Here is a 15,064-nt window from a genome sequence, read left to right as displayed (position 1 = left end):
AGGCGGCCACGCTGCCCAAGCCGCGCGCCTACGGCAGCGAGCTCTACGGGCCCGGCCGGCCGCTCAGCCCGCGGCGCGCCTTCGAGGGCATCCGGCTGCGCTTCGAGAAGCAGCCGTCGGAGGAGGAGGAGTGGGCCGTGCCCACCAGCCCTCCCAGCCCCGAGGCGGGCACCATCCGCTGCGCCTCATTCTGCGCGGGCTTCCCCATCCCAGAGTCGCCCGCCGCCACCGCCTACACCCACGCCGAGCACGCGCAGTCCTGGCCGTCCATCAACGTAAGTGGGGCACCCGCTTCTCGCCTGGGGTGGGGGTGGGGGGGCCGGCTCCCTTCCTTGGGCCGCGCCCCCTCGCCTCTCAGGGGCAGCCTTTACTTCTCGCTCCGGGGCCTTTTGCCTGCGTAAATGGGGCCTGCACCATCACCGCTCTCTCAGTGACGCCGCTGTTAAGGGCACGGACTTCAGAGTGACCGCCCCAGCTTTGATTTGCCCCTTAGCAGTTGTGGGACCTCGGGCAGGTTACTTATCCCATCTGATCCTCAGTTTTCATATCTGCAAAATGAGGGCAATGATTATATGATCTAAATCCATTGGAGGGTTCGTTGGTCCCAGGGAGGCAGTGTGCCTGTTACCCTGGTGATGGAGGCCATGCTGACTGCCACAGGTCTTGGGCCCACACAGGGCCAGGCCTGCTCATCCAGTTTTCTCAGTCTGGTCTCAGAGTCCCTGCTCTTTACCCCCTTCCTAGGAGTCAGCCTATCTCAGGGCTCTATCATTTCCCTGAAATAATGAGTTTCCTGAATGTCCGAGTCAACCCTTGCCACCTGGAAAGACCAAAATATATTCTAAAGCCAGACAGAAAATTATTTTTGGGTTTTACATTGTGTGGGATTATCCATTGCTTTGAATTATCTGGGAGCTGTGTCTTAGTCACTCTGGGGGCATGTCTGGGTCTTGGCTTCCCTCATTCCCGTAGATGACCTGGTAGACTGAGCATACACCCCTCCTGGGGCCCTATGCCCTGGGTTGGGGGAGTGGAGGAGGTGGGCAGGGAATGGGGAGAAGGAGGAGTGGTGTTGGACAGAGGGTGACCAGACCCATTCTGCCTATTGCAGCCCTCCCTGTCGTGGGTGTCGGGAAGGGGCAGGCTGGGCTGTGGGGATCATGAGGGAGGGTTGGGGACCATAGGTGACTCTCCTCTCTCTCCACAGCTGCTGATGGAGACGGTGGGCTCTGATATCCGCAGCTGCCCCCTCTGCCAGCTAGGTTTCCCTGTTGGGTACCCGGATGATGCCCTCATCAAACACATTGACTCCCACCTGGAGAACAGCAAGATCTAGGGTGCCTCCCCCACCCACTGGCTGTTTCTCCGTCTTCTCTCACCCCCCCCCCCCAAACACTCACTCACTTTGAATGCTGCATGAATCTCGTGGGGGGCCCATGCCCCTTGCGACCCCCAGATACCTCCACTAGCTACCAAGTCAACGTGCGCCGTCTTCCCTGGTCCAGGCACTACTCAGCCCTGGCTCTTCCTGGAAGGCCAGCCGAGGCTCCCCCCAGCTCCCTGGTTTCCACTGGGGAGGTGGGGATCTGGGCTGAGATGGGGAGGGCGTACCCACCCAGCCTCTTCCTCTGCCTTTCTGTTCTCAGACAGGGTTGGATCCACGGTGTCTAGTGCTTGGGCCTGGGGGAGGGGGAGGGGGTCAGAGGGCCCTGGGAGCTTCCCTAGCCACTCCCCAGATGTCCCTCTTTCTCAGGCTGTGCTCTGTCCAGGGAGCACCTCCTTGTGAGGTCCCAGAGCCTGCCTTGCACATCGATGCCAGGTCCTCCATCCTTTGGCCAGCTCGGGGCTCTTGGCAAGCGCCCCCTCTCCTTGGGGGAAGGTGGCATCTTGTTTCTTGCCATTCCCTGCAGGCTGGTCTCGTTCTCCTCTGCTCCCCTGGGGATAAGGAGGGTGGGAGAGGAGAGGGAGGACCCTGGAGAACTGGAGGGATTCAGCCTAAAGAGGCTGCCCTGAGGGCGGGGCTGGGGGCCTGGGGACATCCTGCAACTTGACCCTCAGGCCAGGGGAGTATCTGTGCTAGCCTCCCAGGCCCTCCACCCCACATCCCCCCCTGGAGCCCCTAGTACCAAGACACAGATTGTTATGACAGATGTTCCCCTTCACCCTTACCCCACTCGAGTCCCTGACACCACAGGTGCCCTGGAGCCCGTTGTGTGACTCGGCCTCTGGTAGCTGGGTGGGTGTCATCAGCCCTGCCTCCCAGGCCAGAACCTGTGGATGGGCCCAGGGTGCTGTTGGAGATCAACTTCAAAAGAGCTAACCCCCTTCCCACACCCCGGCGACCCACATTCCCTCTGTGAAATCTACCTCAGAGTCGCACCCTCAGAAGGATGGGTAAGCAGGAGGCCGGGGGGCCCCCAGGGCTGAGGTGGGGGGGCTTCCTATGGCAAGAGCCTGCTGCCCCACGATGAATCCAACCCCTCCCCCACTGCGAGCCTCTCCCTGGTCTCAGCCCCGGGTTGGTGGCAGTGGGCGCTACTGTCAGTGCATGTACCATTCTGATCCAACACTTCCAGGCACCCCCCGCCTCCTCACACCCCTCCCCTCCTCCTCAGTGCAGGGGAGTGAAGAGGTGTGCCAGGCAGGAAGGGGCCAAGGACTCCAGAGACACGTGGCATTGTACCTCGAGTGTTCCCCCAGGGAGGGGACACAGGAAGGGGCCTGGAGACGGGAGGTGGGGGCCCCTGAGCTCTCTGAACACGTTTAAAGTCCAAATAAAACTTACCTGTTCCATCTGCTCTTGGTCTGTGCTCTCCGTGACTGGGGTGGGGAGAAGACCCTTGGTAGCAGGAGGCCTTGCAGACCCGAGGAGCCACAACCAGGGCAAGGTGGGCACTGGGCAAGTAGGGGATGCATGGGGCATCCGTGTCTTAGGGTGATTCTGGAGACGTGAGTATGCGAGTGGTCACAGATGGTTTGTGACATGGAGTTCATTTCTTTTTAAATGTTTATTTGTTTTGAGAGAGAGATTTCAAACAGGCTCCAGGTAGTGCCGGCCCCGACTTGAGGCTCAAGCTCACAAACCATGAGATCATGACCTGAGCTGAAATCAAGAATCCACCACTCAACTGGCTGACCCCCTCCACCCCCCACCCCCCACCAGGCACCCTGACACAGTGTATTTAAACCGGATATGGAGCAGTAGAGGGTGTCTTTGTGACAAAAGCAACCAGCCACCCCAACCCCTGAGCAGTTGTCTGGGACTCTTGAATCTTCCCTCCTGGGAAAAGGTCCAGCAGGTAGATGTCCTGAAGCCTTGTGCCTTCGGCAGCAGCCATTTCTTCTTCAGATGAGTTTTGCATGCCAGGAACCAGGCCGGGCCTCAGAGAGGAAGAACATCCGAGTTCCATGTCCTCCTGGTGCTGAGAGCAGGGGAGGGACTGGCCTACAGGCTCAGCAGCTGCCTTGACAGCGCCACAGTGTGGGAGGTCAAAGCCGGCTCATGACCCTGTGACTTCTGCCCCAGACAGGGCTGTGCCCTCTCTTCACCGCCTCTGGGTTCTTTTCCTTTCCACGTGACCCCTTCAGACCAACGACTCGCCTAAACGGCTCGACCGATTGCTCATCCACATCCCAAGGTCCAGCTCCAGACCCAGGATTCCTCCCCATTCAGTTCCAAGGTGCAGACCCCAGGGTGGGATGTCCCAGCCTCCCCTGCCCCTCTGTTGTTTCAGTTAACAACTACAACTGGCTCCTGAAAGTTCTTCCGACCTTGACTCCATCAGCAGCCAAATCCTGAGTGCCAGGAAAGGGGAGACTGGCCATCCCTAGGGGACATGGCTTCATAAGCCATGGGAAAGAAGGTTCTGGAGCCTCGTGGAACATAGGCACTCGGTGCACCCTGGGTCTCCCCATCTCGGTCAGCTCCTGTGGAAGAAGGCAGCACCCAGCTTTCAGCGTCTGGGTCCTCTTTGGATCTCTGGTAACATTTGCTAGAAGGGCATGAGTGAATTAGAGGTGGCACACGGACACGAGGCAAAGAGAAATCCAAGTCATGGAGAGAAAGGGCAAAGGATGGCCAGGAAGTGAGCTACAGGCAGTGCCATGACCTAGGTAACCGCTTCTGGTCCTTGGCATGTCTAAAGGCAAGAGGGAACCCAGGTATCCCACACCTGGGCATCTTCGTGGTCACCGGGGTGAAGGGTGCATGGGGACACAGGGTGCATATTCTGGCCTTTTGTCTCTTTGATTTTTAGGGACTTGGGAAGGGGCTCAGTTACAGGGCAGAAAGTTGCTACGGGATGGGAGGGAAGTGGGGGCAGGGGGGAAAGCTAGTGAGTCCCCAGCCCAGGTAGTCCAGAACAGCAGGCTTTCATTTAATGCCTCCCTCCCCCCTCCAAAGGAAAGGACATGAGAGGTAGGGAGCAGGAGGAGGGCTGGGGAGCCCTGCTCACAGCACTCATTTCTCTCCTCCCAAGTGGGATGGTGATCAGACAGTACCCTGGCCACTCTGGCTACCTGTTGCTCGGTGGGAATAATGCGGGGGGGCGTGCGGGGCTGAGAGAGTGTGGGGGCAAAGGGATCTAGATCACTAGGCTTCTGAAGACGAGGAGGGTGAGACAACTTTCATGGGGGCAAAGTGGAGGGAAGACCCCTGTTGCGTCTGGAGAAGACACCCAAGGGACCCGCTTGCTCTCACAGAGCCAGAGCCAGACGTGGTAGGGGTCAGGGAGACCTCACAGACCCCAAGCTGCCGGGGGTCTATCTCCAACGGCCCAGTGAAGGACCAGCACCCGACAACATTCTCTCCAGGTCCAGCTGCTCTGCCCTCAGTCTCTCCTTCCCCCATGAACTGCCTCGCCTTTGGTTGACCCTGCGCTCCTGTCCCTCTCCAGCCAGGATTTCCTTAGCCAGACCTTCCAGGCCGTGGAGACCCCTGTCCCTCTTCCAGGTCCCTGTGGTGGCTGTCGGGTGATCCTCTGAGGAGCGAAACAGCTCCTTTCAGAAGCCAGGGTTCTGTGTGCATGCACGCATGTGCACATGCACGAGTGTGTGGGTGCATGTGTGTGTATACGTGTGTGTGTCAGGGGAGAAGCTCATCGCTGACAAAGAGGAGGGGTGTGTGGGTGAGTCAGCCGTGTTAATGAGAAACGACTCACCTGCTGATTAGGACTAATGCAGAACAGCGGGCGGGGGTTTCACTCAGTAACATCTTTATAGGGTCGGTCAGAGGGGGGAAACAGGACAGCTCTCTCAGTCCCGTTTCTCCCCCAGCAAGGACAACCTTGCTTCTGCAGGACGAATTGAGGTCAGACACGAGGATGAACACAAGGAGGGTTCTAAGCGGGACGGGGCGGGACAGGGTGTCTGGGAGCAGAGGCCAGCGCACATGGGAAAACAAGAGAGATCCTCTAGTACCCTGTTGCTGCCCTTCGTCCCATTTCTCTATGTTGATTCCAGAGAAATTCTTGGCACTCAGGGCTGTGGCCCCTGGTTACTCACTTGCCTTTAAGCCACGTCTGCAGGGCTATGACGGTGCTGTTGAGAAGGCTTCTGTCTCGGGTATTGACTGTCTATACAGATGGTAATGACCTAGGGAAGCCTGGCCAGGCGGAGAGCAAGAGGGGGCTGGGGTGGGAGGAGGCCCGGGCATCGATCAGCTGGCTGCCCTGTCCTGTGGCAGAGGCAGAAGCCCCTGAGAAGCCACCCCACCACCACCACCCCCGTCTATGCCAATTCCGCCAAGGGCAAGGGCACCAGGCGTGCCTCACAGATGTTCCAGTTGGCCGTGTGAGTGTGGCATGGGGGGAGGGAGGGGAGAGGCTGGGAGTGGGGACAGGATGGGTGTTGGCCAACACCTCCTAATTTGCATTACCACTGACACCCTTCTTGACCAAGAAAATGGAGCCAGAAATAACAGGGGGGGGGGGAAGGTAGTTCCCTGGGGGGCTCTTTGAGGTTCTCTTTCCTTGCCTCCAACACTTCCACAGTGCAGGGAGGGAGGCAGGAGGTCAGGCCTTTTCCAGGCCCACAGCTGCCCCCTGGCAGGGGGGCAATGCATCCACCGTCGCTCCTTCTGCCTCAGATTGGGCAGACACCCCCTCCCGACCTTCCACTTCCTTTGGCCCAGACACCCCAGACACCCAGCCCTGCCTTAGTCCTTCTTAGGAACATAGTCCACTCACCCTTGCCTCCTCCATGAACCCTCTCCCTGGGGGCCCTTCTCAAAGATATGAGCCCATCTCTGCCCTCTTTGTTCTCAGTCTGTGCCCCGCTACCCTGCCAGATTGGGCAGTTCCCAGGCCAGGCCAATCCTGGGAACTGCTCAGGGGAACATTCCGCATGAGAAATAGTTCAAACGATAGCAGGGTGGGGGGCGGGGGCTTGTGAGTAGATTTTAGAAGTGGCATGAGGTGGCCCAGGGTCCCGCATGAGGACTGTAGGGTGGGAGGAAGAGGGGACTCCCAGCTCTGTGAGAGGCCTTTGGTCCACTTTTACCTGGAGGGAGTTTCCATGCCCGACCTCTCCTTTGTGAGTTCCTTGGAGAAGAGGACCAGGACTGTGCCATTTAGACATGGTTCTCGCCCACCCCAGTGACTACGGCATAGACCCCTCCCCCAAACGCATTCGGTGCTCATTTATGTACATTGAATTTACTTCTGTTCCAAACACGACAGGGACTGCGTGGCAGCCACAGCTTGAAGGGGGGAGATGGGCTGAGCTAGAAGGAGGCTCCCTCTCTGGCCAGAGGGGTCCTGGGACCTGGAAGAGCCAAGCAGTGAGGGTGGCGGGAGAGCAGAAGGGCCTGGCAGGAAAACCAGGTCGCGAGAGAGACAGCCCGGAGAGCTGTGAACACGATGTGGGAAGGAGCTAACGGCAAACTGAGAACTCCCCCTCCAGAGATGCTATTTTGGAGGAGAGAATATATGCAGCGCAGGGGGCGGGGCAGGGGGAGTCTGCCGGCTTCCACAAGGGTCAGCCGGACCGCCAGCTGCCTCCACTCTCCCGCCAGCGGTCCCCGCTGGCCCTGGAACCCGTCCCCACCTCCAAGCACTTCCCTCCCCACTGGAAAAATCTTCTTGCTCTCTTGAGCACAAGAGAAAGAATGAGCAGCGAGGAGATTAGCAGCTGGCCTCTGGGCGCCCCTTTGAGGGTCCCTGGAGGCCTCGGTCCTAGGGGGAAGCTTCTATTTCCATTCCTTCCTTGGAAAGAAAATGCGGAGGGTACTATGGGGCCCAGCGCAAGGCAGGTGGCAAGCAGAGCCCGTGGGCCTCAGCCCTTCTTCCCCCCAACCCCCTGCTTAGGCACTCTGCATGGATCCCCCCCCCAACATCACACTTAGGGAGCGAACTTGGTGTTAAAAGAGACCAGAGCAGAAGGTGCTTCCAGAACCAGCTGGATTTGCCCACAAGAGATCTGGCCCCTTCCAGGTGCAGAAGCCAGCCTTGCCCCCCTGGGCCAAGATGGCTGGACAGAGGTCAGTGTCAAGCAGAGCCCTTGCTTGACACGAAGGGAAATTCCTGTGCCCCAGTTCAACCCCTCTGAGGGGCCTTGACTCATTTTGGGATGAAGGCTCCAATGCCCTGTGGGTTTCTGTGGTAGCTGGGGCAGGGGGCGGGCAGGGTGCATAGAGAGATGAGGAGCCTGGTGAGGAGTGGAGACTTTTGTTTTCATTTTTGGAGCCTGGCTCTTATTCTGCTGGACAGTCCAGCTTCACCTGAAGGAACAAGGCTGGCTGAGATGGGAGGAAGGCCCGACTTGCAGCCAGTAAGCTGCAGGGCACATGAGAAGAAGTTAGGTTAGACTTTAGGAAGAACTCCGCCTGAAGACACGGAGCCACATTTCCCAGATGAATCCAGGGATCTGGTTCCTTAGAGGTTTTCCACGGCAGATGCCGCCCTCCCTCTGAGCCTGGTAGTTCAGGCTGGCAATGGGTGGTGCAGGCCAGAGGCAAGGGACCAGCCATCAGCCACTGCAGGTGGTGGGGGTCTGAAGGCTTCAGGGATGAGGGCGAGTTCAAGGGCAAAAGACATAGGTCCTCAAGCCAGACCACGGATATGGGATTTGAGTTAGAAAGCCACAGGTGAGAAAACCTGTCTCTCCCCTCAGTCCCCACCACCACCCCCGCAGTCCTGTTTCACTTTTCTCCTTCTGACCTCAGACCAGGGCAGGACAGGAGGACAGAGAGCAGCTGCCCCTCCCCCACAGGACCTCTGCAAGGGGAGTGGGGGAGTGGAGCCAAATTCCCTGGGGCGGAGGGACTGGGTGGAGGTGTTCAGCAGAGGGGCAGGGGGAGGCAGGGAGCCCCGTGTCATCCCAGCCAGAACCCTCCGTTCCAGAGGGACACCCAGCCCGGTCTTTCAGCCCAAAGGGAAGTTGGCGGATGGGGCTGACTGTGTGCCTATCATGTCCCTCCCCCTTCCTGGGACCCTAGGCCTTGTGGGTGTTGCAGGCGCTAAGCTCTCCTGCTCCCCAGACAGCAAAAGCAAACTGTGGATGGGAGGTGACAGGGAGGGTGGGGAGGTTGTGTGAAGGTTCACCCGGAAGCATGGGTGAGGGGCAGGGAAGAGGATGGTTTCTGCCTGGGGTCAAAGAGCCCCTTGCCTGCCATGGCAACCCACTCCCTCCAGGCAGAGACCGGAAGGGGCAGAGGGCTGAGTGGGACCTGGCTGGGGGGGGGGGGGTTCTCAGCCGCCACCACCCTGAGTCCCCGGAACTCTGGGGATTATGTGTATCTGGTCTCGGGCACTCTCCTAATCCCCCATAGTGGGCATATGTGGGTCTCTTCTTCACCATCCAGCATACTCACCCTGTCACGCTTAGCTCCAGGTGCATAAAGCACATGACAGTCCCAGGTTCACACACACACACACACACACACACACACACACACACTTTCCAGGCTCCCAGTGACAGCCACCTGCAGAGACGCACTTAACCCAACTCACATGGCACGCACACACGGAATCTCACACAACCGGGACCACAGTGCCCCACGGGGGCCACAGGGACATAGTCATACACTGCCTCGCACACACAGACGACCCACGAGGACCGTGGGAATGGTGCACACCAGCACATGCATGAGGTCCAACATGCACACGCAGGCATACGCCCCTGGTTTTGATGCTGACCCCATCATCTAGTGGTGTGCTGGTCCATGTTTAACAACCGGCTCTCCAATTTAAGCTGCCATCTTTTTTTTTTAATTTAATGTTTATTTTTGAGAGAGAGAGACAGAGACAGAGCACAAGTAGAGGAAGGGCAGAGAGAGGGAGACACAGAATCCAAAGCAAGCTCCAGGCTCTGAGCTGTCAACACAGAGCCCTATGTGGGGCTCGAACTCATGAACCGTGAGATCAGGATTGAAGCCGAAGTCAGACACTTAACCGACTGAGCCACCCCAGTGCCCCTAAGCTGCCATCTTGATGGCCCCCTGAGCACTGGGGAGAGGCCAACATAATCCCCTCTCTCAAGCTGGTTCGCCCACCACTCTGTTATCCTTCATAGAAATCACATGATAAAGTTTAACCGCTAATGGGCAGCCCCCAGGAGGGCAGCACCTGAGCAGCAGTGACTCATTCTTGGGCAGCTTCTTTTCCCATGGGGGTGCCTTCTCTCCCTCCCTTCTCCCGCCCCCTCCACTCTGTCCAGATTCCACTTCCTGCCCCCTCGCTTGTCCTTGTTCTCCGTCACCCAGGGCTTTGGGCTGTGTTTGTTACTCAGGCACACAACGCTGTCACCCTTGCTCCCTCCTCCCCCTATCATGGCAATGGCCCCCAGACATGAAGGGGGACAGGCCCATAGCTAATTCAGGCAGGCTTCCTGGAAGAAGAGGACAAGGAGATGCCATGTGTTTCCAGAAACTGTTAACCTCTCTGCCTCCTTGTGCCTGGCCTGCCCCCTGGTTAGCTGAGTCTTCTCCCTGGTCCTCTGGACAAAGAGTCTGCTCAACACCGCTGCACTTTGCGGTGAAGGGAAGTGAAGCTGCACTTTGCGGTGAAGGGAAGTGAAGCTGCACTTTGCGGGGTGGTGAGGGGGGGGCGTTGAGAACTGCCCCCCCCACCCCAGAGTGCTCCGAGAGTAAGGACCTCGGTGTCTTACCGTGCTCTGGGAACATTGCATCACTTCTCAGAGCTTCCGTTTCTCAATTTGGAAAAAAAAAAAAAAAGGAAGGGTCTGGAGCAGGTGCTTTTAATTTCCTTCTTGGCTCTGACATTTTGGCATTCTGTATTTCTGACCGTCTTCTAAAGTCTATTCGGTGGAAAGTATCCTTTATTGCTTATCCTGGTCTTTCCCCGGCTCAGGAGGGAAGAGAAGAGATGTGGTTTGGGACTGGGGGACAGTGGGGCCGAAGGAGCTAGAGACTGGGCCTGGATGTCTGTCAGTTTGGGTTTGGGGCTGGGCAAGCCATGTGCATTTGGGGGACCTGCCAGAAGCCTTTGCTGTCTTCGCTATGACTCCTAAATTATTCCTGAGGAAGAGGAATATGTAAGAGAAATGGGGTGAGGAAATAGGGTGGGAGGGGGAGGGAAGGAGGAAGGAAAGGAGGGAAGAAGGGAAAAGGAAAGGAAAAAGGGGGGAAAAACATGAAATAAAACAAAATGAAAAGGGAAGAGAGAAAAAAAAGTGTTCACCCTGCATCCAGGAAAGCAGCCGACTGAACCAGTAGTCACTAGGCGGGCATGGAGGGGGCAGGAGAGAGAGGTGTTCCTGGTATCCACAGAGGATTCCATGTGCACCTGTGAAGTGGGGGCAGTGCCAGGCCCTCCTGAGCTGGGCTGTCTGTGCCCTGGGCAGGGGCAAGGGGCCAGGAGGCACCCCCTCCCTCCTTGTGCCTGGGGCCTCCTGCCCCTGCCCCACTGCTCCTCTGAAAACAACTCAAACCACAAAATTGGCTTGTGGTTGGGTGAATATCAGTCACTGCTATTCAGCTTGGTTTCTTAGGATGACAAAAGGGGTTGGGAGCCCACCGTAAGAGCCCCCCAAATCTTCCGAGGAGTCAGAGGTACAGATGGAAATGTGGTTTGTTCTGGAAACTGTCACTGGAATCCAAGCTTCGCCATGGCAGGGCTGCAGGCACTGTGTCCCAGTGTGTCTCTGGGTCCTGGGGTTTACAGGGGGGCGGGCACTAAGGTAGGAGGTAACGTTACTCTTGGACTGCTTCATCCAACTGCTTGGAGCAGGGAGGGGCTGAGGATGAGGACACTCAGGACCCCTAAAGGTGTCTTCTCAATCTGCCTCTTTCAGCTCCAGTTCTCAAGGGAGCCAGAAGCCAAACTGCTGCTGGGGGCGGAACAGGGCACAGTGGGTCCTCGGGGCAGGGCCTGGGTATCAGCCTGGCAGCCCAGGTGGTGCCTGAGCCTGGGACCAGAGTGCTCAGTTGGAATTCCCCCCCACAGCCCCCACCCCCAGGTGGCCATGTGACCTGGAGACAGTCTCTGAGCCAAGGTCCGCTGGTGGTCTTTCAGGCAGGGGTGGTGGAGATGGGAGAAGCCAGGCTGAGAGGGGAAATACCCAGCCCCGGGCCCCCAGTCAGATGGATAGTTCTGGAGTTGGGCAGGGTCTGACCTCTCCATCCTTCCCAGAGTCAGGAAGAGAGAATGCAGGTAGAGGTAGGGCAGGTAAGAGTCGAATTTTGTTATTTGCTTTTGGATTTTAATTTTTTAATGTTTATTTATTTTTGAGAGAAAGAGCAGGGGAGGGGCAGACAGGGAGACACAGAATCTGAAGCAGGCTTCAGGCTCCAAGCTGTCAGCACAGAGTCCGATGCGGGGCTCGAACCCATGAACTGTGAGATCATGACCTGAGCCAAAGTCTGATGCTTAACCCACTGAGCCACCCAGGTGCCCCTGCTTTTGGATATTAAAACACTCTTGGCCCCCTTTCCTCCCTTCTTCCTGTTCATCCACAAGGGAGGAAGTGGCATCCCTTTATCTCAATGTTACGTAAAGTGAGGTAAAAGCATCCTTTAGAAAGTTTTGCTATTTTTATTGACCTGTGACATCTCAAAGGAAGATGTGAACTCGCCATGCAAATACAATACAGGCCCCTCCCCCGTCCCCAAGCCACCCCCAGCCTCACCTATGGAGAAGGATGAGACTGAGTATCCCAGCTGCCTGGTCTTCCTGATTCCAGGTTCGGATTCAGATTCCAGGCTTAGAAAAGGAGTGAAGTAACCGGAGGAGACAGGTGCATGGGTCCTACCCCCCCCCCTTTTTTCTCTTTTGGTGACTCTCTCATTTAAGACTTGATTTCTTCTTCTTAAGATGAAAGACTTGGATTCTTTCAGTGCTGATCTTTTGTGCTTCTGTGATGCCAGTGAAGAAAGAACGGGAAACTGTGCCCTTGACCCTTCTGCCCCCACCCCCATCATCTGGGTCCTCATAGCCACCCCCCCAGCCCTGTCCCTGTCCTGGCCCTCACTCTCTTTCTGACTGGCCATTGTCTCAGTTTCTCTCTCTCCTGCTTTCATTCTGTCACCTCATCTCTCTTTCTGTTTCGGTGCCTGCATCCCCCTCGCCTGCCCGGGCTGGGGGTGGACACACGTGAGTTCTAGATTGCTGACTCAGGACATTCTAACCACATTCACCCCAGGATTCGCTTTTCCCAAACTCCCCTGTCCTCACCTAGGGTCTGGGAACCAGCTCATCACGACCAGATTCTTGTCCCTTTGAGCCTTTGTGCAGGTGGGAAGGTGGGGGCTCTGCACAACTTGTCTGTGAGCTGAGCCCACTGGCCGAGGGCTGGGGGTCAGTCTTCTGAAATGGGAAGTGCCTGCCTCCTTACTGATTCCTGAATCCCCCAACCTTTGGGGAGGCCCAAGGGGAAGCATCTTCTCACTTTAGGAGGGGGAGGGGATTTGTTTACTGATGTAGGCTACACATCAGAGTTGTGTCTCTGGGAGGGATGCAGCGTGCATGTGGATGAAAAAACATAGGAAGGACATACATGTGGAAAAAATGTGTGTCACGCATAGCCACACCATGACATTGTCCCCCGCACCCCATCCTCACTGTTCGAGGTTGGGGGAGCCAACCCCCAATACCAGCCATCGACGTGTGTTAAGTGTGTGAACACACACACACACACACACACACACACACACACACACACACACACACACACACAGGCTCTGCGCTCTCAAGAGCACACATCCTGAGCTAGAAGAGCAGGACCGGAGCTGGGCTGAGGGGGGGAGGGGCCGGGCTGGGAGGGCAGGCTAGCTCCACCCCCCGCCCCATGCCCCGTGCCCGCTGTCCGCCTCCCACCTCCCTATCTCCCCGTAGCTGGCAAGGTCTCTGCCCCCTTGACTTTTCCCAGCTTCGAGGAAATACCTCCCTTTAGGGGAAAGCGAGATCGTGAGGGGAAGCAGGGGAAGCACTGACTCGGGCCGAGGCATGAGCCTGATTTTCCAGTCTGGGGCGGGGCGGAGGGAGATGGCACTGGGGACGCCCAGGCAGTGAGTCCTGACTCAGACCCAGAACCACAGAGCTCCTCTGCTATATTGTCGTCGGGGAACAAGAAGCCACCAGGTTTATAAGAAACTGCGATTCATCTCTGTCCCCTGCCACCCCTCTGCAAGGGACCAAGGTTAGACTCGAAGAAGAACCTACAGCCCAGGCAAGGAAGGGACTCTGCCTCAGATTATCTTTTGGGAAATCTTCCCTGCGTTTGTTAAAGGAGGCTGGCAGGTTCGGGGGGGGGGGGGGGGGGAGCTCTTGATTGAGAAGATCTGGGGCCAGAGGATGGGACCCTCGATTTCCCCAGAGAAGTTGTCAGCGAAAGGGGGTCTTAAGTCCCACTCACTGTCTTCGGAGCTACTGCTGGGGCTGTGGCAGGGGCGTGCAGGGCTTCTAGAACCACAGACAGTCGGGGTGGCACAGGAGGGCTGGGGCAGCTAGTAGCTCCAGCTGGCTCTGCTGCCCCCCACCCCCAGCCACAGGCTCACAGGTCCCAAGGTGAGAGCAGGAGGGAGAGTGAGTGCGGGTTCTGTCAGCAGAAGGGCAGAGCTGAAGGTGTGATGAACTTGGGAGCCGGCAGAGAGCGGGAGACAGCACTGCCTGGCAGGAAGCGTGCCCAGTGGCACCCTCCTGCCATTTCTAAGAGCTGCCCAGGTCCCCTCCTGACTCCGACAGAAACACCTAACAACTTGGATGTCTGGCAGTGGGCCCGGTTGCCAGGGCAGGGAGTTCAGAGAAGTGAAGTATGCTTCTGCCCCTCAGTCCTGCATCTAGAATCCAGGACTCCTGGATTCTTTCTATCTGGACCCGTTTTCCTTCACTGTTGCCACACCCAACCCAGACTTGACTGTGCATTTGAGCCGGTCCCTGACCCTTTCAGTTCCCAAGTCCGGCTCCCCACCCCTCCTGAACATAAGCGGGATGGGATTTGCTGAGGAATGGGGTTCAGTTCTGCAGGATAGTCTGGCAGAAAAGAACTCAAGGAACGACTTCCCAAAGTACAGGGGACCACTGGCCAGGTGACTGGGGAAGCCTTAGGGTCTTGTCCTTCTTCAGAGAAAGGGGAAGGACTCTGAGCCAGAACTGGCTTTGGTCAGGTACCTTGGGAGAACAGAAGGACAGGGAATCAAAACAACCGAGAGCCTGGGGAAAATTAAGCATCGGTTTTCCTCAGGCTTTTCCATTTTCCAAACTCACTGGGAGTCCAGGGATGGGATACTGTTTTCCTCATCTGTAAAATGGGAGTATCTTCTTTGCAGACGCCGTTGTGGGAAAGGCACAGCGCAAGCACAGGGCTCAGTATTGGGTCACTAGCTGTGTGACCTTGACAAGGCACTTAATTTCTCTCTACTTTAGTTTCCTTATCTGCAAAACAAGGACAAGGATCACAGTGCCCAGCTGGTCTCATGTCACTGTGACGTCTAACAAAATCAAATGCTCGAATTGCTTGATGCTCTGTGCATGTTTCTCACATCACTGTTCACAACACACACACATACACAAATTCTCCGGACATCTAGGTTCACTGTGAATACGCCACGTCACCCAAACTCTGTGTTTTTGTACAGGTTTGTACAGGTTCCCTCATCCCGTCCTCCTCG

General features: G+C 57.1%; 1 protein-coding gene across 1 annotated transcript in view; it reads left to right on the top strand.

The window, feature by feature from the left end:
- Nucleotides 1-2,798, top strand: part of TBKBP1 (TBK1 binding protein 1) — a 16,447-nt gene extending 13,649 nt beyond the window's left edge. Inside the window, exons 10-11 of the mRNA XM_029927018.1 lie at nucleotides 3-275; nucleotides 1,208-2,798. Of these exons, the coding sequence (XP_029782878.1) occupies nucleotides 3-275; nucleotides 1,208-1,336 (402 nt within the window). The 3' untranslated portion in view covers nucleotides 1,337-2,798. The remainder of the gene's footprint in view (nucleotides 1-2; nucleotides 276-1,207) is intronic.
- Nucleotides 2,799-15,064: the final 12,266 nt, after the last annotated feature.

The sequence above is a fragment of the Suricata suricatta genome, chromosome 17, assembly GCF_006229205.1.
Source record: "Suricata suricatta isolate VVHF042 chromosome 17, meerkat_22Aug2017_6uvM2_HiC, whole genome shotgun sequence".
In the NCBI taxonomy this organism is placed as follows: Eukaryota; Metazoa; Chordata; class Mammalia; order Carnivora; family Herpestidae; genus Suricata; species Suricata suricatta.
This window is presented reverse-complemented; position numbering and strand designations above follow the sequence as displayed.